Source organism: Cynocephalus volans, chromosome 8 (assembly GCF_027409185.1).
Source record: "Cynocephalus volans isolate mCynVol1 chromosome 8, mCynVol1.pri, whole genome shotgun sequence".
NCBI lineage: Eukaryota > Metazoa > Chordata > Mammalia > Dermoptera > Cynocephalidae > Cynocephalus > Cynocephalus volans.
The window spans coordinates 99408964-99431999 of NC_084467.1; the positions used below are offsets into that span (position 1 = coordinate 99408964).

Here is a 23036-nt window from a genome sequence, read left to right on the forward strand (position 1 = left end):
CCTCCACATTCCCTTTCTGTACTGTAAAGTCAGTGCAGAACCCACACGTAGGGAGTAGGGAGTTAGACTTCACTCCTTGAGGGGAGAGCGTCTACATAGATTATTTGGAATTCTTCTACATGGGAGAGTTGTCTCTTCTCACCCACTTATTTATTTAATTCAATCATTTGTTTACATCAGTGTGGATATTTATTTTATACTCTGGCTTACAATTCAAAACTTTCATTTTGTTGTTCAAATTGTCCAGCTTTGGCCATTGGGAGCTTTTTCAGTTGGTTCCTGTGTTTATGTTAATTTTAAATATGGATAGCTATAACCCACATAAACAAAACCTCTTTGGGGTCTTCGATAATTTTTAAGAGTTTAAAGGGGTCCTGAGACCAAAACGTTTGGACCCGCTGCTCTTGGGGAACCCCCCACCTGACCCCAACCTGGAGGGGGTTGGAGTGGGCAGAGGCACGCGAGATCATACTCCCGCACGCTTGGGAACGCCCACGTCCTCGTGCCACGCCCCTCCTAAAGTTCCCTCCGTGTGTGAAACGCAGGGGTCCCCAAGACGAAGCTCACGCTGCCATGCCTTTCCTGCAAACGCCACGGCGGGGCGCTCGGCCCACAGAGTGAGTCACCCACCAGCGGGTCGGGAAGGGGCCGGCGTCTTGGCTCGGCTCCAGCATTTTCCTCCGCAGAGCCCGGGGCCCTGGCCTGGCTTGAGCAGTCTCGTCCTCACTGCAGCCTCTGTGGGTTCCTTCTCCTGGGCCGCAGGAGGCCCGCAGGTGTGGCGCCCGCGGGCAAGAGCGATCCTGCGGCAGTAGCGGGACGCCAGTTCTCCTCTGTTCGGAAGCGTGCCACCCCGGTGCCCTCCACTGCCCGTCCCTGCTGAAAGCAGCCGGACAGCTCCCCGGGCCCCGCCGGAGCCTAGCCCTGCACGCTGCGCTCCGCTCTCAGGTCTGGCTGGCTGGGCCAGGCAGACCCTTTACTCTGCAAACGTACACAGACAGCGATAAATGGCTGCAGCGGGAGACCGGGCTAATCGATACAATAAGTTCTGTAATTGCTTCAAAAATAAGGTAATGATTTGGCAGACGGAATGCTTTGATCTTATCAGCCAAGAGAGACCTCTCCAAACGAAACTTCGAAACTTCGGAGAAGGGCTGGAGTTCTCCAACTTGTAGTGTGAAGCCCAGGGACAGCCTACTCTCTCCATTCCCCCCACTCTCCTTCCCCGGTGTCCCCTGTGCCCAGCTTGACACTACAGGCTTTTCAAGAAGGGATGGAAAGACCCTTCTCCTATGGTGACTGGAGAAGAGCACATACACATAGGCCATGGGCTCCTTGTGGAGGAGGGGTGGACTCTGTGCTGTTCAGGAACAGGGGACGGCTGGAATGATCAGTCTCGTGCTAGAAAGGCTGTAGAGAAGGAAATGCGAGGGACGTGGGGAGAGCAGCCTGGAATCACAGAAAACCTGACTTGGCTCAAGCCGGATGATGTCGTTACACAGGGAAGCTGCTGATTTGGGCCTTTCAGGCAGGAGGGGGTAACAGAGGGAGGAGAACCTTGAGTGTCCTGCCTTCTCCGAGAATCTGCACACACAAACTCAAACACACACCCTCGCTCTGCGCTGTGGGTGTCCCTGCCTGGCAGAGGCCCCAGCACAAAGAGGATTAGAGAGATGAGCTAATCTGGTTTGTATCCCAGACATGGCCCCAGAAAGGGACCTTGTCTACTCTGATGTTTAAGGGGGTGAAGGAGTGAGTCCTCCTCCTTTGGGGACCTTCTGGCTGACAGTATCAGAGACCCCTCCCCACTGAAGTCCCTAGAATGCTGGAGTCTTGACTTTGGGTCAAATTTAGGGAGCAGAGAAGCAGGGCGTTTGGGAACAACAGGGTGGGCGGGGCTAAAAGAAAGGAGAGAGATAAAGATAGAAAGAGCTTGCACAGAGGGAGCTAAATCTCCACCTTACTTGTTTCACCAGCCTGGAAACTGAGGCTTCAAGTGGAAAAGTGACTTAAGTGACTTACGGAGTCATGCAAAACAGTGCATGGCTGAGTTGGGGGGGAAATAAAGCAGGTTTTCTGACTTTTTCTGGCCCAGTGCACTTTGTACTGTTGCAAGAGCTGCAAGGGGGAGATGTGAGACAGAGGGCAAAAGAAAGAGAGAGACAAAGACAAAGAGAAACAAAGATACACACCAAGGAAAATCTAGAGAGGCATGTGCACGCATATGCGCGTGCACACACACACACAGAATGAGAAAACCACAGAAGGTCAGAAAAGACGTGCAGTGAGAGATGGAGAGGGTGAAAGAAGAGCAAGACAGGTGATTCACAGAGAGAGATGGAGAATGTCAGAGAGACAGATACAGACTGAGAGACAGGGAGTGACACTGACAGGGAGAGAGACAAGAGACAGAGACTCAGAAAGAGGGGAACGGACGGACATTCAGATGGGAGGAAGGTCAGACAGACTTAGACACACAGATAGACAAATGAAGACAGGGAGACAAACACAAAGAGAGGAATAGACACAAGATGACAGAAACTTGAGAGAGCAAGCGAGTGAGCAAGCAAGTGAGCGAGTGAGCAAGCCAGACAGATGGAGACAGAGAGACATGGAGAACATGAGAACAAGAGGCAGAGTGGAGGAAGCAGAGCAGAAGGGAGGCAGAGAGTGGGTTCTGCAGAGTTTTGTTCTTTGGAAGCAAATTGCTCTTCCAGATCATTCTGGGGCCCAGAACAGGTGGCAGGGAGAGAAAGAGAGCACAATGCTTAGCCTATTTGATATAGGCCGATTGGGAAAGGGGGGCTGAGGGCAAAGTGGGAACCCTTCCTTGGAAAGAGTCTGCTCAGTGACCACCCAGGATCTCAGCAGCATATCCACTGGCCTCACACAGAACCTGGGCCACCCGCCCAGGATGGCCGTCAGCCCGCCCACCGCCTGGCTCCAGTCTGATTACAGCCAAAGTGCTAAAAGGCTCCAGACCCCCCACCCCCTTGCTCTGCCCCCATGGTCCCGCCTTTCCAAACCTCCTCTCCTCCTTTCCCTTCTCTCTTACCTCCCTCTCTTCCTTTTTTCCTGGTCCCCTGGGGAGCAGTTTGCTGCCTCCCCTTTCCCTTCAGCCACTAGCTGGGAGGAAAGGGGTCCTGCCACACCAAGCCCCTTTCCCTGATTTTGGGGCTGGATGCTCCTTCCCTCCAAAGCCAGCTTGGCCTGGCCTTTTTGAGACACGTTCTACACCTCGCCTGGGAGCTCATAAATACCAAGGAGAGGCCAGCCAGGCTGTGTTCAAAGCATGGATCCTCACCCTTCCCCCTTAAAAGCCACTGAGTTCTTCCCAATCTCACTTCTTGCCCCCAGACACCTGCATGGGGCAGCAGGGCAGGAGGTGGGGCACTAGGGGCCTCTGTGAACCTGGCCTCATTTCAAATACGCCCTGCCTCGGTTTGCAAAGAAATCTCAGGAAAAGTGTCTCAGGGCCCCTTGTGCAAGCAGCAGGCTCAGGAATTCCTTGACTCCCATCCAAACCTCCCCCCAGCCCCTTCTTGGCCTTTCTCTCTGCTCATTACCATCCACACCACCTCCCACCCACTGGGAAAAAGAGAAGGTCATCGCCAAAGGGGCCCCGGGAAGGGGGGCCTTCTGGGGGATAGACTAGGGCAGAGGAAGAGCTGTTTACCCACACTTGAGCTCCCCTTAGCTCATCTCCACTCCCATTCAAGGGCCAGTAAAAATTCAACATCATTCAGCCACACATAGCTGAGAATAGAGCGAAAAATAAACCCTAACTCTAAGTGGCTCCAATGAGGAGTAGAGCAAAAGGTGAGATGTCAAGGGTGAGAGGAGACCCTTCTTTGGGCACCCACTTTTAAGAGGGCTGGAGGCTGTGGTGCCAGTATGGGGAAGAGAGAAGACCTGGCTCTGCTGGCTGGCTGAAAGCTGTCCTGCTGGAGGCCCCAGGGAATGTGGCAGTCTTGGAGACCCTGAGTTTCTTCCTCAGGTCTCTATTGACACTGCTCACTATGCCTGCAGCATGCAGTCTTGAACCTCAACAGAGCCTAGTGTACCATCCTCAAGCAGATTTACTGTATTTGCATGAAAATGCCTTGGGAGACCCTTTTGCACCTTCTGTGTCATTTAGAATGCCCTGGCCAGTGTTTGGCACACAGCAGGTGCTCAGTAAGTGCTGACTTGACTCCATGCCCGGCCCTCCAGACCAGAACTTGATTCCTCCTCCTGGTTCCCATAACTCAGAGTGGGGGTGGGGGATAAGACCTGGCTCCCATAAGTCAGAGTGGGGGTGGGTCAGAAACTGGCCTGAGCTCTGGCCTTGACCCTTTGCTTGGAAGCCCCACAACAGGCCCTTGCGTGAGGAGCTGAGCTCTTCAGTAGTGTCTAGGACCTTGAGACTGGAAGTTTATTTTGAGATTTGAAGCTCCAAAGTGGCAGATCCCAGAAAACCTCTTCTCTGGCTCCGAATTTGTTCTCTAGTTAAGTGGTTGAGTGTAGCTCTTGCAGTCAGCTGGCTCCTACAGCCTGGAGTTCCTCCTGGGGAGCTGGGGACTCAGAGGGGAGGAAAGAAAAAGGAGGAGCAAAGACCCATCCTGGGTTGTCCCCTGTAGGGCAGAGGTGGCCTGTAAGCTGTGGAGAGAAGTCTTGTCCCCTCACCCACTTCCCTCCCTCTCAGAGCTGCTGATGTTTCTGGAGGCCTCCTCAGCTCAGAAACATGCTTTAATAGTTGAGCATCTATGTTGTGCCAAGACAAGGTCCCGCTTGACTATGAAGACAGCTGAAGCCAAAGAAGGGGCCGCAGAAGTGAGTTTGGGGCCCATGTGGGCGAGTCCACTCAAGGTTAGGACTGATGTGATCATCTCCATCTCCCCACCCCACAACCCAAACCCATATGTAGAAATAAACACACGGCCAGAGTCACACCCAGGTCTAAACACACAGGGGAGTCTGGGAGAGGCTGCTGGAGCTGCCCTGCTTATAGGGTGGGACTGGGCTGGGAGGAGGTGAAAGAGTGGTCCAAGGAAAGGGGCCTGGCCAGGAGTGAGCCTAGGCTCACTCCTCTCCCACCTGCCCCTCTCAGGGAAATTCAGCATAGAGCCTGTGCCTTTCTAAAGAAATTGCAGGGCCAATTGGAGCCTACCCAACAGAAAGAGAGAGAAGGGGAGGGAAAAGAGTCTGCTGGCTGGTAGAAAGGGATATGGTTCTGGTTCCTGTGACCAGAATGCTGGCCCTGCATGGTCTCTGTATTTCAACGCTCTCCCACTCCCATCCAACTCCACCCCAGCTCCCACTTTCCACACCCCCATTCCCAGAATGGTAGGCACCCTCTACCTTGCACAACTTGGACCACTTCTCAAACCTTACCTATCCCTTCCTCTGTAGCTCACTATCCAACTGCCTGGCCCCCTTGCTGTCCCCTGCCCACTCGCTCACTCCTGCTCTAGGTCTCTGTACTGGCTCTTCCTCTGTGGGAAATGTTCTTCCCCAAGAATCTGCCTGGCTGGTTTCCTCAGCTCCCTCAAGTCTTTGCTTGTGCCTACCCTGATCATCCTAGTTACAGTTGTGACACATCCTCTTTACCCTGCTCTATTTTTTCCCACTGCACTTACTACTTTCTAGCATATTATATATTTGTGTCCGATGTTTACTGTCTATTGTCTATCTTCCTCCAAAAGAACCTAAACTCCATGAGGGCAGAAATTGTTTTGTTTTGCTTTGTTTGAGGATGTGTCCGTAGTGCCAAGCATGATCCTAGCACATAATATTTGTTGAATTAATGGATTTACTCAGCCCCGTTACCACAGAAAGTGGGGTAAAGAAGTGAGAGGTGGGGAGAGGGGATAATGGTTCTAAGCCCTTCTCCCCTATTTCTGCCTCTGTGAGTCTGCAGCCTCACTAAAGCCAGCTGTGCCCCATCCACTCACACTCTGGCGTCTCTAACACCACCGTCCCCAACCCCCAACCATGGACTGACAGTGAGTTTGGGGTTGAAGAGGGTGGGCAGTTACAAGCGAATTGTTTACACCAGGACTTTGCAGTTTAGATAAGTCATGGGGAGAGGCACAAAAGACACCTGGGAATGAGGGGCTAGCTGGGAGAAACTGAGGCTGAAGAAGGGGTGGGGTCAGACCCCTGGCGAACTCTCAAATTCTCGAAGCTGGAAGGCCTAGGGTTTTAAAGAGAATTTTTACATCTCAACATTGGCCAATCTGTCCCCAGGACTCTACCTGCGAGGCAGGAAAGCGTGCGGGGGAGGGGGGGGGGCGGCCAGGGCAGGAGGGAAGAGAGGAGAGTCACTGAGCAGACAGCACCTCCGTACCGCTTCCCGACTTACCACGTCCCTAGGCGGTGTGCGGGGCGGAGGGAGGACGAGGGAGCAGTGGGGACGAGGAAGGGTGGAAAGGCAGAGGCGAGAACAGGTTCCAGGGCTTCCACTTTCTCAGCAGGACCCCCACTCTGGCCTCTGGTGTGGGAAAACCGCCCAGCTGTTTCTGATTCTTTCATACTCGCAGCCCCGCCCGACGGGGTGGGGGGCGGGGAGACTGAGCTCTGTTGAGTAAGGGGCGGGGGGGGGGTCTGCGTCCGGTCCGCAGGTGTGCCCCCTCCGTGTCCATCGATTCCGGGTCCTTAGGCCGGGGACAGCACCAGAGCCAGGCAGGCGGGCAGGAACCATGTCTAAACGTTGTGGGGCGGAGGCCAGGGAGACAGGGGAGGGGGAACTGTACAGCGGGTCAAAAGAAGGAGGGGCCCTAGATGAGACAATCCCCTACCTGAAGCGTGCTCCTCACCGTGCCCCTCTAGGCAGTCTTGAAAAGAGTTAACTCTCCCGCAACTCCCGGTGACAGGGATGCTACCCATTTCACAGAAGGGCAAGAACGGAAAAGAGAGTGTCCGAGGAAATGCGTGCGTCCTCCGTGCTCATCTTCAGTGTCACTATAGGTTAGGGGCAGGGGAAAGTGTCTACAGCCCCCTCCACTCCGCGCGCTTGGCCGTCATCCACAGAAGTTGGGGTTGCTGAAAGCAGGGCGCTAGGACCCGGTGGCGCGGCGTCGGCAGGGACCGGGCGTTCGGGGCGCTGAAGGGCGCTGCTGCGCCCCGTCGCCCGTCGCCCGAGCAGGTGGGGGCGCGGAGCGGCGGCGCGCTGGGGTGCCGAGGGGCGGAAGCTGCCGCCACACCTAGGGCGCCGCGGAGCGCCCGGGGCTGGCGCGGGCGGAGCCGCCCTGAGGGCCGCGCGTGTCCCCGGCCGCGGCCCCGCCCCGCCCCGTCCAATGAGAGCCTGCGACCAGAGGGGCCGTCCGCACACTTGGCCCGCAGCTCTGTTCGGCGCCGCAGACCCCCTGACACCGCACCCAGTGCTCGGGCAGCGCGCCGCAGACCCCGGGCTCGGCACGCCGCCGTCGGCTTCCGGACACCTCAACTTGAACCCCTCTCCGGGATTCTGCGCCCTGGCTCCTGGACTCTAGGTGACCCTAGGTCCCCAGCCGCCGGCGAGCACCATGGCCCCCCAGGGGGGTGAGATAGGAGCAGCCTGAGTACCCCCAGACGGTGCCCCGTCCCTGCCCCCGGGCTGCGCGGCGGGAGTGCTCGGGAAGCTATGCTGAGGCCGGGCGGTGTGCAGGAAGCTGCGCAGCTCCCCTCTCGGCGCACCCGCGCCCCTGACCCCGCGCCCGCGACCAGACCCGCGGCCCCCGACGGCTCCCGGGCTTCGGCCCGCCTAGGTCTTGCCTGCCTGCTGTTGCTGCTGCTGCTGACGCTGCCGGCCCGCGTAGACACGTCCTGGTGGTGAGTGTGGTTCTCGGTTGGACGGGTGAGGCGCTGGGTCGTAGAGGTCGGAGGCTCCTGGAGGCTCATGGCGTGGGCTGCTCAGGAGACTAGGCCGTCGCTTCGACAGCGACGATCCGGGCAGCACCGTCTCTGAAGTCGCGGAGTGGTGGGTGAGGGCGGCGGGGCAGTGAGGAGCCGCGTTTAAGGAGGACGCTGGGCATTTGGAGCGAGGACGCCCAGTGGTCGAAGCTCCCTAGTCCCCCATATGCTGTGCCCCCTCTATTTTAGTTCTAGCCCCTTAGGGCAGAAACTACCTTCCGAGTTTTTCTCAGGGTGGGTTCAAGGAATCAGTCACCCTTCCGGGGCCTGCAAGTCCCTTCGACAGGGCCCCCAATCGCCTAAGGTCGCCCCGGGGAGTGGGGGGAGTGGAGAAAAGGGCAGCTGGCAAGGGCGGACGAGTCTCTTGCCAGTCTACCCCACCGGATAACGTGGGCAGGCATTGGTGAGGCAGCAGCACCCAGTGTGAGCTTTAGAAACGGAGTGGAGGCAAACTACCCAATTAACTCCCACAATTACAACAAACAAAACACTTGGGTTTGTATAATTTAGGCATTTGTCTTCAGCCTCTGCTTTGAGGATTCTCTTGGAATCTTGACGTCTCCCTCCCTTCTTCCTTCCTTTTCTTCCCCAGATGACCCCATCTCTCTTCTCCAGACTCGTGGAGTCCCAAAGAACTAAGAGACCTTCTCCTCAGATTTCTTGCAGGCCTTAGGCTCCACATACTTCACAAGAGGACAGACGAGGCAAAAGGAATTAAAAATCCACTGGATGTCTATTGCCTGTTCTCTTCAGAATCCCCCCACCAGCCCTGGATGGCACTCTTCCCCTTTCTAAGGAGAAAGAGCTGCTCTCTCTCCTCCCCCATCTGGGGAAGGGACGGGCAAGGGGCAAGAATTGGACTGAGAAAAGACTCAGTCTTCTCGTGCTTCCTCTTCACCTCCCAATCACCCAATCAAACTGGCCTCTTGGACTGGGCTACTGCCCCTCTCAACCATGCAGTGCCCCCCTTTCCTTACTCTGCTCCTCCTCCTGTGCAACCCTCCACCCCCAAAGTGTGGTCTCTTCTCACCTTGCACCCAGTGGCTTTTCTCCTCTTGACCTGGAATCTTGGCTGGAAGGGTGATGGGCCAGCCAGCTTGGGCTGCAGATTCCTATCATTTCAAGATGCTTCTCTCTCCATCCCCACCCACCAAACCCCAATACCCCACCCCCATTTTCCTGTTTCAGAAAAATCTCTTTTGGATCTTTTTTTTTTTTTATCTCTGCAGTGTTGGGGAAGGCAAGGAGGGGGGTTCTGGATGGGGAAGCAGGGAGGCCTATATCTTACATCTGGCTTGAAACATTCCTTTAGAAAGGGAAGAAGGGGGATAAAGAGAAAACCCTTTCAAAGTTCAGAGTGAGATCAAAGCCACCCTTTACCTTCATGGGCTCTGTTTGGGGACTTGCATCTTCAGGGTCCCTGTTGAGAGAGCATGAATTAACTGCTGACCATCTTTATCCAGCCCAGATGGTAATTTGCTTTTAAGGATTCCTGATTGCTTCTTACCAGATTGGGAGACAGTCTTAGGGACCAATTGGTGTTTGGGTGAGGAGATGTCACTGGTAATTTCAGCATCCTGGTAGTGATTCCTAAAGACCCAAGTGGAGTTTTTCCTAGTCCCCATTTTGTACCCTTGACTACTTCCTCTCCCTTTTCCTTTCTCCCTCTACTACCTTCCCCCCACATGGTTAGTATTAAAGATTTTGGGTGGAAGAGCTTGGAATGGAGGTGGGTGACACACACAGGGACTTAGCAGCCCCTGAGAAATGGAGGAAGGCAGCAACAGGGCCAGGATGGGGAGCGGGTGCAGAGGTTGTTTCAGTTTCCTTGCCCCCACACCTGTCATAGTTGTAGGCCCAGATGCCTGCCTCAGTGGTCACCACCCCTGGGATAAGGTGAAAAGCTGTCTTCTGAAGGCAGGTCAGGCTCCCAAGGTGATTATCTCTCTTTTCCTTAGGAAAAAACCCAGCAAGATTGATATTCTATACAACCCTTGGAAGAGATGCCTGTTGACTGTGTGTCCGTGTTCCGTTCTGGAGTAGAAGGCCATCATTATCACCAGCTAACAGTCTGATCTTCATAGCCTGAGATTCTTCCTCTTACTCTCCAACCACTCCCTTCCTCTCTCTTAGCTGGAGGAAGAAATGGATGGTCTCTTCTTAGTCTATGACAAACTGCACATGAAATAGGGGGCTCCTATCATCTGCTTCCCTGTTCTATTTTCCATTCTGCAGGGGTTTGTATGTAAGGAATCAGAAGAGCAGGACTGTATTCATGGGCTCATAAATGGAGAGAAACAGTGGTATCATGTTAGCATTACTGTTACTAACAACAGTTGCTATTTAATGAGCCCTTACCGAACTCTAGGCACTATAGCTGAGCACCTTATAAGCTCATCTTCTTCAATCCCCAAAATAATCCAGTGAGGTAGTTACTATTATTATCCCCATTTCACAAATGAAAGTGAGAGATAGGAGTGGTAAGAAACTTGTTCAATTTCACACTAATTTGGGGGCCAGATTGGTCTACTCCTAGTTAAGAACTGTGTGCCTCTATTGTCCCTGGAATGAAAATGAGCTTGGGACTTTGGAGTCAGATGACCTTGGTTCATCCTGATTCTCCTCCAGCTAGCCCTGATGGACAGAGCTGGTTACTATCACTTCATCTCCCTGAACCTCAGTTTCTTCACTTTTTTATGGACATCTCTGTCTCATGGGATTTATGTGCAGAAAAAAAATTTTTTTTTGTGAACTGTAAAGTACTATACAAATGCTTTTGTATTAAGAGCAGATTCAGGGAGGCTTATAGTTTTATCTCTGTGTTCAAAGTCCCTATGTTCTGGGCTGAACTGTGTATACTAGGGGTTGTACACTAGAAGGAGGTGAGAAAAAAGAGGATCCCTGGCCTCGTTAAGAGGACACAATAAAATGTCTACAAATAGGCTGGCAATGTCAACATGGAGTAAAGCTGTAATTGAAATGAAGTTGTGGCTGGCTGGGGGGAGAAGGGAGTTGGGGGTAAATCAGAGAAGTTAGGTGTTTATTCTTCAAGGAGTTATTGAGTACCTACTATGTGCCAGATACTATTCTCAGTACTGGGGATATTGAAGTGAGCAAAATAGACAAAAATCCCTGCTTTCATAGAGCAGTGCATCTAAATCACATGGGGATCTTGATGAAATGCAGATTCTGATTCAGGAGGGTTGGGGTGGGGCCTGAGGTTTTGCATTTCTAACAAATCCCTAGGTGATGCAGATACTGCTGTTTTGGGGACTAGAGTGGGGGGGGGCTAGAGTGGGCACAAGTCATTTGTCAAAGGAAGGGATGTGAATTGGTCAAAAGCAAATGAAAAGATGGCATTCTGGGAAGATGGGAGGGAAGTGAAGAACTCCTGGAAAGGAAAATAAAGCTAGAGAGTCAGGGGCATCTGGCACCCTCTACCAGACCATGAACTTGGGGGATGCCTTAAACATCTTTGTGCCCCTAATAGCTGAGCTCCTTAAACATCTTTGTGCCCCTAATAGCTGAGCTCAGTGTTTGGCACATGGTAGGCATTTTGCAGGCATGTGTTGAACTGGGAGGCAGATGGGCTCAGCTTCAGGCTCAGCTTTATTGGAGGCCTCCACACTGGCTACAAGGGGCTGACTATTGGACAGCAGGCCACTGCTGTGTTCTACAGTCTTGAAGCAGTTTAGTGGGGTAAGGTGACAGTAGAGAAACTTGATTATCTTCCCATCTTAGATTCTGAACAGATGTTCCCACGCTCAGTGAGGATGTAAGAAGAAAGATCAATGTGGGCTGCAGCAGAATGGATTTAAGTCAGACCACAGGAAGGACTTTTTGCCAGAGTTTGGCCTGCCCCACTGCAGACTGTCTCATGAGAGCTGGATTATTGGTCTCCCATTCCCATCCAACCCCCCTCCTCCCAAGCCCCAGTAAAAAAACAAACACCCATTGCCTAGAGTAGTACTCTGGGGCTGAACTGAGGAAGCAGAACGGTGGTGAGACAGGGACAAGCTCCAACTCCAACGGTCTTGATTCTCCAAACAAAGCACCACGGCAGTGGGTGTAACTCCAGGCTGTGCGTCAGGCAGCCCTTTCCGGCCTGGCCCGGTCTGGGGTGTTTATTTTGTTTGTTCCTGGAAGCTGTTGCCCTGATGGACAGTGCTGGGGACACTGATTCCATGGGATTTGTTAGGGGAGGGCCAGCCCTCTCACCCCTCCCCTGGGACAGATGGGCCCCATCAGCCCTGCTGAGTTCCCAAAGAGGCAAGCATCAGCCCTCCTTGTGTTTGTTTGAGTTGGTGTCACCAGTGGTGATCCAGTCTGTGGGTGAAGGCTGGTTGTGGGAATGCGGGGGGGGGGGGGCACAGAGCCCAGGGTAGTCTAGCTTTCCCCCTTCTCCCACCAGCTGCCCTCCCTTCTCCTCACCCACTTCTAGGCTCATTTTGGGGCTGTTCCCAAACCACAGGCTCATTCATAACTCAGACCAAATCTTTTCTGTCTGCAGCAGCAACTTCTCTCCATGGCCCCCACCTGTTCAAAAAAGGGGAGAGAAGGCATCCCTTTGATGTGTTTTGGACATGAGAATAGAGAATTCCCAGCAAATCAAGGAAGGTGCTATGCGGTTGGAGCAATAGAAAGGGAGCAGTAGGGCTGACCCCGTGGCTCACTCGGGAGAGTGAGGCGCTGGGAGTGCAACAGTGCTCCAGCCGCGGGTTCAGATCCTATATAGGGATGGCCGGTGCGCTCACTGGCTGAGCGCAGTGCGGTGCAGACGACACCAAGCCAAGGGTTGTGATCCCCTTACCGGTCACAAAAAAGAAAAAAAAAAAGAAAGGGAGAAGTAAAGCTGGGCTGTTGAGCTGGAGGAAGTGGGTGAATGGGTCAGATCTCTTTTGGTGGCCTCTTGGGGAGAAAAGGTAATGCACACCTGTTTTCTCTATGAGGGGGTGGTGTCCACGGCTAAGAGTGTGTGAAGAGAAAATATTGCCATGAGAATGATGCTAGCAACCCACCTATCCTTTAGTAGACCCTCTCAGTTGATCTTGCAATTGTTCATACTGGGGACTGGAGTATGGGGAGTTGCCTGTTACTTTACCTTGGCCTTTGGCTTCCCACTGCAGACAGCCCTCGGCCCATGCAGGTCCATCTCCAGGACACTGCCTTATAAGGTGGGGAAGATGACTTTAAAAGGTTCATTAGTTAAGAAAGGCCCTGAGGACTGAAAATAACGTGTATAGGAAGGAGAGTTGGGAGTGGGGTCTTCCTTCCCATACCTCAGGATTGAGACTGAGGACTTTTTAGCTACGTGGGTCGGACTAGAGGTGTAAACACTACTGAAAATTGGCCACTACATCTCTTCCCAGTGGCCTCTCCCTGTCTCCATCCCCCTGCCACCAAACCATGTCTTCATGGACCAGACACACAGGACATGCCTCTTGTGAGTGTAAGAGTGTTGTCTCAGACCCTTGTTTCATTAGTTTATTTTTCCATGAAGCTTTTAATGTTTAGTAAATAAACAAGCAATGGGTTTGTGCAACATGCCCACAGCTTCTGTGTATGTGACACATTCCTGGCCTGTGTTCTGGGAGTGTATCTCACTTTGGCTTTTGGCTTGGGGAAATGGAGATGGTGGGAGACCACTCAATTGCTCCCTCTGCAACTGCATAATTATTTCTCCTGAGCTTGTGGGGAACAGTTCTACCCATCAGCCTCAGAGAATGTAGGCTGGGGGGAGGGGAAGGAATCTCTCTAAGGTCTGGATGCCAAACTCCCCCTGTTCCCCCCACCCCTTTTTCCCCTCCTGATGCAGAAAAAGGTCTGGGGTGCTCTGACAGGGCCATCTCCACCTTGCAGGTACATCGGAGCACTGGGGGCCCGAGTGATCTGTGACAATATTCCTGGTTTGGTGAGCCGGCAGCGGCAGCTGTGCCAGCGTTACCCAGACATCATGCGTTCGGTGGGCGAGGGTGCTCGAGAATGGATCCGAGAGTGTCAGCACCAGTTCCGCCACCACCGCTGGAACTGCACCACACTGGACCGGGACCACACTGTCTTTGGCCGTGTCATGCTCAGAAGTAGGGGTCTCATTCACCCTGCCCCAGCTCCTTTTCTTACTATGTTTGGGGTGGTGAGTGTGAAGGGTAGGCATGATCCCCCTTCTCCTCTCCCACACATTACGTCATAATCAGAGAAAAACTATGGGGAAGCCCAGAATACAGTTGGGAACAAACCTTCAGTATCTTAGATTTGTAGGCAGGGGCTCCTCTAAATCCTACTGCGCTGGGGTGATGGGACAAAGGTAAAGCACTCCCTAGCATCTCTATCTTTCTCCCTCAATGTCCCTGCTTTCCCCAACCCCCAACATGTATTGTAAGGCTGAGGACTAGGAATAGATCCACTATTCTTACCAATACCATCACTACTGTCACCCCACCACTCCTAATACTACATTAATGGAAACAAAAGATAAACAAAAAGGTGACATAAATAAATATTTGGAGAGTCAGTGGCTTGGCCTCAGCTCAGCAAAAAGCTAAGCAGAGCTAGACCATAAACTAGTAGAAAGGGAATGAGATGGGAATCTAGAGGTGCCAGGAGTACAGAGGTGATGATTCATTAGTCCCAGAAAGCAGGAAGGGAAGGAAAGCAGGTAGGGAAAGTTAGCATGTCTCTCCAAACAAGCCAGGCTGACTCCTGAGCTGGGGTCACCATTGTAGGGGAACTGTCCAGCAGAGTGAGACTGAAAAGGCGTGGAATGTGGACTAAGGTAGGCTTAGCTGAGCTAGTGCTGGTACTCAGTGGCAGGGGATGATTCACCATGAGACTTTTCAATGGATGGCCACAGGGAATTTAGAAGGAAACAAGAACACAGGTCAGCCCAAGAGGTCAGATGTACAAAGAAGTGGATAGAGAGTAGTGAGGGCTGAGGGCAGAGGTCAGATACTCTGGGAAATGCTCTTGGAAGGGAAGGGCATTTTGAATAAAGGGAGTGTAGGGGGGTGGCTCGGGGAAAGAATAAGAAAGAAGAGGAGAGAAGAGGAGGTTTCAAAATTGGAGATTGTGTGGGCTGAAGAAGGGGACAGACATGGGCCTCTTTCCTGAAACACACCTTTACCTTTCTCTCTTTAGGTAGCCGAGAGGCAGCATTTGTATATGCCATCTCATCAGCAGGGGTGGTCCACGCTATCACTCGTGCCTGTAGCCAGGGTGAACTGAGTGTGTGTAGCTGTGACCCTTACACCCGTGGCCGACACCATGACCAACGTGGGGACTTTGACTGGGGTGGCTGCAGTGACAACATCCACTATGGCATCCGCTTTGCCAAGGCCTTCGTGGATGCCAAGGAGAAGAGGCTTAAAGATGCCCGGGCCCTCATGAACTTACATAACAACCGCTGTGGTCGCACGGTCAGTAATCATGTCTGTGTATGTACATTCATATTTGCTGGGGTGACTAGTATGAGGGTACTTCAAAAAGTTCACAGAAAGATTTGTATTGTCTTTTAATTCCATTTTTCCATGAACTTACTGAAGTACCCTTGTATGTGTGACCATGGACTAAATGTGAAGGTAGAAGAGCTGAAGGCTTCTGGATCACTTCCAAAAGCCCCAACATCCTAGACAGGAGCACTAAATGCAAGAGAATTTGTAAATCCCTAGATTCAACCAGGTGCATAAAGAGTCTTCACATAGGTAAAAAGTAGGAAAAGGTGGAGAAAAAAAAAGGAAGTAACTTTTTGAGAAGGAAAAGAACTGCTTTCATAAATATTGAGAGAACAAGAGCTTGTTCTAGTCAATTCACTGGCATTTGAGCCCCTCCTGTATGGCTAGTACTGTGCTGGAAAATGGCACACTACAGAAGTTGAAGGTGTGTTACCTGGTAATCATGAACAGAATCCTGTGGCTCTGAAGTCCAACAGGCTATCATGAACAGGAAAGCACTGTCAGTCCAGGAAGATTTCCTAGAAGAAGAGGTTCTTGAATTTGATCGGGAAGAATAGCTGGGATTTGATGTGGGAAAGAACAACCAAGGGCTCAACTAGCCAGCCAGGGCCAGGTCCAGCAGATCTCAGAGTGCTTTTGGCCCTAAAGATGACTAAAAAGTACCCTGACTACACCTCTCCCTTAACCTGCCTCCCCTCTCCCCCAGGCTGTGCGGCGGTTTCTGAAGCTGGAGTGTAAGTGCCATGGTGTGAGTGGCTCCTGTACACTGCGCACCTGCTGGCGTGCACTCTCAGACTTCCGCCGTACAGGTGATTACCTACGGCGGCGCTATGATGGGGCTGTGCAGGTGACAGCCACCCAGGATGGTGCCAACTTCACAGCAGCCCGCCAAGGCTATCGCCGTGCTACCCGGACTGATCTTGTCTACTTTGACAACTCCCCAGACTACTGTGTCTTGGACAAGGCTGCAGGTGAGTAAGGAAAGCAGGCAGGGACAAGGAGCCCCAGTTCTTAGTGCATGCATCCTTGGCTAGTCATAGTCTGTTCAGTCTCAAGAGTTAGGGAAGGGGATGTTATGGGAATAGTCAGTCTCCTCCCCACAAATGAGAACCAGGTCATGAGACTGTTGACTTTTGCCTCAGTCCACCAGGCCCAGTGCTGCCCAAATGGAGAGGTCATCACTCAGCTCCTCGAGGCCCAAGGTCATATATCGCTGCTTTGTATCTGCAGCATCTTGGATACAGTGGGCACTACTCAGTGAATGTTTAAATGAGTCACCTGTTTTCAGTTCTGAGCAATGTGGGCTACACAAAAGTGTACGATGCAGCCCTAAGCCTTTGGCTCTTTACAGTCTAGCTAAAGAAATGAGATGTAATGGGTAGACAAATGCAACTGCAAAGGGAGATGACTGGAGAAATCAAGAAAAGTTTATTTGAAAATGTGGAATTTAAGCTGCTCCTTGAAGTATGGGGATTATCTGGATAGCTAGAGAGAACAGGCAGATACTCTGCACATGAGCAGAGTGGTAGGTGGGAAAGCACATGACCTGTTCCAGGGACAGAGAGCAGATCAATTTGACTGAGTAAATGTTTCCAGTAAGGGAGATTAAAGCTAGAAAGATAGGCTGGGACCAGAATATGAATGACTTAGAAGGGCTTTATATGGTGTGCTGTCGTTGAAGATTCTAAAATGGAGCAAGAAGAGATTCCTACCAAAGGCAGGTAAAGCAGAAAATGGTTGGCAGCAAATAGTTGGCAGCAAGGAGCAAATGGTTGTTTTTTGATCTGTTCTAGATATTTGTGGTGGAATTCTCAGGGATGCTGGAAGGTGATACGGTATTTCCCCAAGGGAGTGGAAGTTACCATCCTGGCTCATATTTCAGGTTCAGATAGGTTGAACTAGGAACAATATGCAGTGCAACAGAACTGCTCCTCCCCTGGTTTCTGTCATGGAGCTCCTAGGCTCTTTTCTGCAGATTCAACAATCAGGACTTGGGTAAGGTGGAGCCAAAAACCTCAGCTGTCCTTGGTACTGTTCCCACCCATCACTGTCATTCCTGGAGAGTCAAGTGGCTCAGAGCAAAACTGGGCACAGAAATAGGGTGAGGCTTTCCCCAAGCAACAGAGAAAGTAGTTTGTATACTTGGTAGGGTGCGAGAAGAAAAAAGGTTGGGAGAGCCCTTCTGACTCTTCTAGCGATTTCCTGCCACTAGGTATGTTTTCCTCCCACATGGTTTAATTCAGAGGGTTACCCTCTGGTTGCCTGGAAATAATTCCACAACATCTAAGGTGTAAGCCTATACTACCATACCTAAAATGCACATTTGGGGAAGGGTCTTCAGAGTTAGGAGGGAGGATGAGTCATATGTGTGTTGGTTTTTCTCAGAGGCATAAAATTAGGTCTCATAAAACCCAACGTGGGGCCTGGAATTCAAAGGTTATAAGTCCTCCCAGAAGGAAGTATGGAGCCAGGAATTCTCTCCAAAGAAGTAATGTCCAATTTGAGTTTCTGTTATCATAGAAATGTTCTTATTTCTGTGTTGTCCACTATGATAGCAACTAGCCACATGTGATTATTGAAATATAGCTGATGTGACTGAGGAACTAAATTTTTTTAGTTTATTTAGTTTTAATTAATTTAAATATAAAAGACTACATGTGGCTACTACACTGAATGGTATAACTCCAGAGTGTAGAAGAGGTTTTTAGTGCACAAGAGAAGGACTTGAGACCCAGAGCTTAGAGTTAGGAGAGTAACATATATAGTAGACTTAAGTCAGACCACTCTGGAGCAGTGGTCTCCTAACATTTTGGATTATATACGCCTATCATTTAAAAAAATTTGAACATGTACCTTCATTATATATATATTTACATATAGGTTATATATATGTTCCACAATACTAATATGTATTTTATAAAACATATGCCCAAAATAGATATTTTAAATTTATTAGATTAAAAAATGTGGAAGTTCTAACATTTTCTTCCCATATCCCAGTGGAATGTGGAGACTACTGCTGTAGAAATCAGTTAATCTATTCTCCTTCTTGAACCCCAGGCTAGTCACTTTCCCATCTCCGGGTCCATACTAATAAGGGAAAGTGTTGAAGTAGGTCCTCTCTAGGGTCCAACCATTCCAAAATTCTATGACTTTATGATCTGTTGGCAGGATCTCTTTTGCTGAAATAAGTCAGAATGAAGTCCCAAGCATTCCCTATGCAGGGGGAAAACATCATCCCTACCCTTCAAGAGTCCCCACTGTAAGGGGATACTCCACTGCAAGGAGTTCCTTAGGGACATGCCTCCAACGAGTCATGCTAATCAGCTCACCTCCTCAGTTGAACTGAGATTATAGATATAACGTAACAACCCACTAAGTTAGATGCTATTATTATGTCCAATTTTTTCATTTAGGAAAACTACAGCCCAGAGACGTTAACCTAAATCACACAGCTAAGAAGTGGCAGAACTGGGATTTGAACCCAGACAATCTGACACCAGGGCCCACACTTCTATATTACTTCCCTGTATAGTACAACTTAATAAAATATAAACTAAGGACCAAAGTACTAACAAATGATAGCGGGATCAGAGTTGTGGCAGACTTCTTAGAAGAGATAAGTTATATGCTAAGTTTTTTTCTTTTACTTTTTATTGTGGAAAATTTCAAACATAAAGTAGAGAACCCTCACCCTGCCTTAACCATTATGAACATTTTAAGGTTAGATTTTGAAGAGAATATGGAGATGTGTATTGGCAGAGAGAGATATTGCAGGTGAAGTCAGTGGCCTTTGGGGAGCCTTAATGGTGGGAAGAAATAAGCCTGGTGCAGAAGGCAGTGAGAAGATGATCATTTTGGCTAGTAGGTATATTTTCAGAAAAAGGATTCTTTATGGCTTCTTCCTGAGAATGTGGGTAAGGGTGCCTAGAGCAGCTGAAGATAGAGGTAATTTGGTTCTCACTCCCTCTCTTCCCCAACCCAGGTTCTCTAGGCACTGCAGGTCGTGTCTGCAGCAAGACATCTAAAGGAACAGATGGTTGTGAAATCATGTGCTGTGGCCGAGGGTATGACACAACTCGAGTCACCCGTGTCACCCAGTGTGAATGCAAATTTCACTGGTGCTGTGCTGTGCGGTGCAAGGAGTGCAGAAACACTGTAGACGTCCATACTTGCAAGGCTCCAAAGAAGGCAGAGTGGCTGGACCAGACCTGAACACAAAGATACCTCACTCATCCCTCCACTTCAAGCCTACCAACTCAAAAGCACAAGATCTTTGCATGCACACCTTCCTCCACCCTCCACCTTGGGCTGCTATGGCTTCTATTTAAGGACTTGGAGAGTAATCCAGAGGGACCTTGGTGTCCTGGCTGGTTCCTTAGCCCTGGGAAGGAGTTGAGGGGATATAAGAAACTGAGTGATTTCCTGATTTTCCCCGCTGGAGGTTTGAAGGGGAAGTAGAAGAGGTAGGGGGTCTTCAGAGTGATATGAGTTGCACTAAAGTACCTGGTTGAGGCTCCTATTTCCTTTCCCTTGCACTGGCTTCCTGACACTTCATGGTTGTGCAAGAGGAAGGGTTCCTGGAGAGAGCTTCTTTTTGTTCCTACCTGGCTGAAGGTAGATGGGACAGAGATGAAACTGCATGTCCCTTCCCTAGAGAGAATGTGGGCAGACTGCCTTGTACTCCAAAAGAAACTCTTAGGCTACAACATTCTTCTATTATCAACAGCCTGACATTGCTAGATAAGAGCCACCGTGGACCAGGTTCCCATTCACATGGTCATGTTTATAAACTGCTGTGTTTTGTAGGAAAAAAAAATCATATAACTATACAAACATATTCTCTCTCTCCTCTCTCTCCTCTCTCCTCCGTCCCCCCTCCCTCTCCCCTTTTCAACCTATATAAGACAGCACTGCCTCTCTTCTTCACTTGCTGACTGTTCAAACTGAGGTGGCATGCAGTGGTTCCCATGCCTGATCATTACAACACCCTGGAACACTCCTGGGAGAGAGTAATTTACTACTAAGTCTGGCTAGGCCTTAGGATTTATTTTTTTCTTTGCATTATTCTGGAGGTTAGCCAGATTTAGGAAATGCTAAGTAAAAAGTAGGCAACTCATAGAGGGTGGAGGAGGGTAAGCAGACCTGATCTGAAGGACATACGTGAGGCACCAATGTATGCCTGATAGGTAGGATCTCTGGCTTTGGTAATTCTTAAGGAGAAGATTAGAAGATTCTAGCCTTTGAAGCTGGGGGGCAGAAGCCAGTGGCTACATACAGAAAGAGAGCTGTGGCTTGGGGCCAAAGTGGTAAACAGCCTAGAAGGCAGCCTTCCCCCATTTATTCAACAAGTCTTTATTTAGTGACTCTCCAAGTCCTGGTGATTATTATTGTTCACTCCATGTTTGGCTTAAATAGGGGAGGGTTCCTTCTATGCTACTACTAGTTGCCTAAATAGGTTTGTAGTGGAGTCACCAGAGATAGTAGGCTTAATAAGCTAGAGGGTAGGACATGGAGTCCCAAAAACCTTGATGTCCTACTTTTATGTGACTTGGACAGTGGTTATCTCTTACCTACTGATATTTTAAAGCAGCAGAGTGGTGTAGAAATTTGCAGTTATGACAGACCTAGGTTAAAAATCACAGCTGTGCCACTTACTGTTTTTGATATTTTGAGCAAGATACCTAAATTCTGCAAACCTCTATTTTCTCATACCTATCTCAAATATTGAATTTTACTTATGGCCTAAACTCTAGCCAGCAGATACTCTTCACCAAAGCCCCCTGATTGGTCTAGCCCGTCATGATTTTTCTAGGACCTTCAATTTAGGACTTTAAAGTATTGACAACAGGCTGTAGATTAAGGGGCCTACACAAGGAATTCTGTATATAGGCCCTCTTTCCTTTCCCAAGTTCCTCTTCAGCATCCCTTGGGGTCCTCATGTATTTGTGGAGCAGCTTCACTCTACACAGGCAGTAGGAGGTTGAGGGAGCCATAGCTCTGGGCCATGGGGGCAGATTTATTTGGATGATAGTACTAATATTTGTGTAACCTGCTGAGACCTGTGTGGGAGAGTTTAGGATGGTTTTTCTTATTGTAAGAGGATTTGCTCCGGTTTCACATCCATTAACACAAAACATGAGTTAGTCAGGGCCCTTGTGGTCTGTGGTGAGGGGATGCCTGTGGAGAAATGGGACTGAGTGAGTCAGGCTGGGGGAATGTCTTCCTTGCAGAGTGGAGTCAACTGGATAACTGATGAGCCAATGGTGGGATTAGGGAGGGGGGTAAGGGGAGGGGAAGAGAAGAGCTTCTGACATCTTGAGCTGGGATTAAAAGGAGGAGAGCTTTGGGGTAGTGGCCAGGTAAGGAGGTCATGGTCAGTCTGAACTCAAGAATAGGGTTGAATTAATTTACAAAAGTGTGCTGCCTATATACCAAGCTGCTGGGAGGAGCCTCAGGTTCCAGCCAGCACCTTTTTCACAAGAACATCCAGGTTACCACAAAAAGGATGGCACTGGCTTTCCATGGAAGTCAACCTGAGTTGAATTTACCTGTGCTCTATTATTCTTTGGTTTTTGGTTCTCATGCTGTGGAAGTAAGTGGGCCTCTTCTGGCATCTCATGCTATTATTTGCTTTTCCCTGGGCTCCAAATTCTAGCTCATAAAAATGCAAGTTTTGGAGTTTCCTCTAAATGGTTAAGAGAAGAGCAAGCTGTCCAGAGAATGAGAAGTTTGAAAAGTGTGGTGGATAATAGAGAAAACATGTCCATTTGAGCCCCACTACAGAGGCTGTGTGGCCCCAAGAAGGAATGACGGTCAAGCAATTAAGTTTTCCTCTCAGTCCTCAGCTTCCCTCAGCATTCCGATTGGCTTTAGAGAACTGGCATCCATTCTGTACTATACAAACAGAAACTAATTTATTTGGAACAAGCAGCAAAATGAGAACTTTATTTGGTGCAGTCAGAGCTCCATTTAGTTCTGCTGCTACTCCCTCACTCTGCCTTTAATCACCCCCTTTCCATTTCTCCTCAATTAGTTAGAGGTCTCTTCCTAAAATCAGCAGTGTCTTAGCCTCTCTCCTCTCTTCCACTCCTTCCTGTTCTCATTTCTTTTAACTTTTACTAAATATTTAGGTATAGTGCATCACAGTAAGTGCTATTTGAAGTTAACTTAAAACATATTTCGATCCTTTAAGGATCTTAGAATCTTTTAGAGAACACACATGACTGAAGTACCTCAGCTGCACAGCCTATAACCAGTTTCTCTTACGTAAAAGTAAGAATGCCAGCCTTAGGGCTGGCCAGTTAGCTCAGTTGATTAAAGCACAGTGTTATAACACCAAGGTCAAGAGTTCGGATCCCTGAACTGGCCAGCTGCCAAAAAAAAAGAGAATGCCAGACTTAACCTATCCTTGCAGATAAGAGCCAACTTTTATGATTACTAGCCCTGAATAATGGCACTAATCCTCACTCTTCCTTAGAGTGATGCTGGAAAGATGAAATCAGGCACTTCAGATTAATTAAAAGAATCTAGGGCCGAGCCCGTGGCGCACTCGGGAGAGTGCCGCGCTGGGAGCGCGGCGACGCTCCCGCCGCGGGTTCGGATCCTATATAGGAATGGCCGGTGCGCTCACTAGCTGAGTGCCGGTCACGAAAAAAGACAAAAAAAAAAAAAAAAAAAAAGAATCTAACATTGCCTGGCTCTGGAGCTCTGTTTGCC

At 50.0% G+C, this 23036-nt stretch overlaps 1 protein-coding gene across 1 annotated transcript; it reads left to right on the forward strand.

The window, feature by feature from the left end:
- The first annotated feature begins 7600 nt into the window (after window positions 1-7600).
- On the forward strand, window positions 7601-19532 carry WNT2B (Wnt family member 2B). The gene is made up of 5 exons (XM_063106848.1): window positions 7601-7788; window positions 13729-13949; window positions 15004-15281; window positions 16024-16288; window positions 19303-19532. Exons 1-5 carry the CDS (start codon window positions 7601-7603, stop codon window positions 19530-19532), a joined length of 1182 nt encoding a protein of 393 aa, XP_062962918.1.
- Window positions 19533-23036: the final 3504 nt, after the last annotated feature.

Excerpts from the sequence above, each read along its gene's own strand:
- WNT2B (XM_063106848.1), top strand. The coding sequence starts at position 7,601 with ATGCTGAGGCCGGGCGGTGTGCAGGAAGCTGCGCAGCTCCCCTCTCGG. Across the intron at positions 15,282-16,023 it reads ACAACCGCTGTGGTCGCACG|GCTGTGCGGCGGTTTCTGAA; the intron begins GTCAGTAATCAT and ends CCTCTCCCCCAG. Across the intron at positions 16,289-19,302 it reads TGTCTTGGACAAGGCTGCAG|GTTCTCTAGGCACTGCAGGT; the intron begins GTGAGTAAGGAA and ends TCCCCAACCCAG.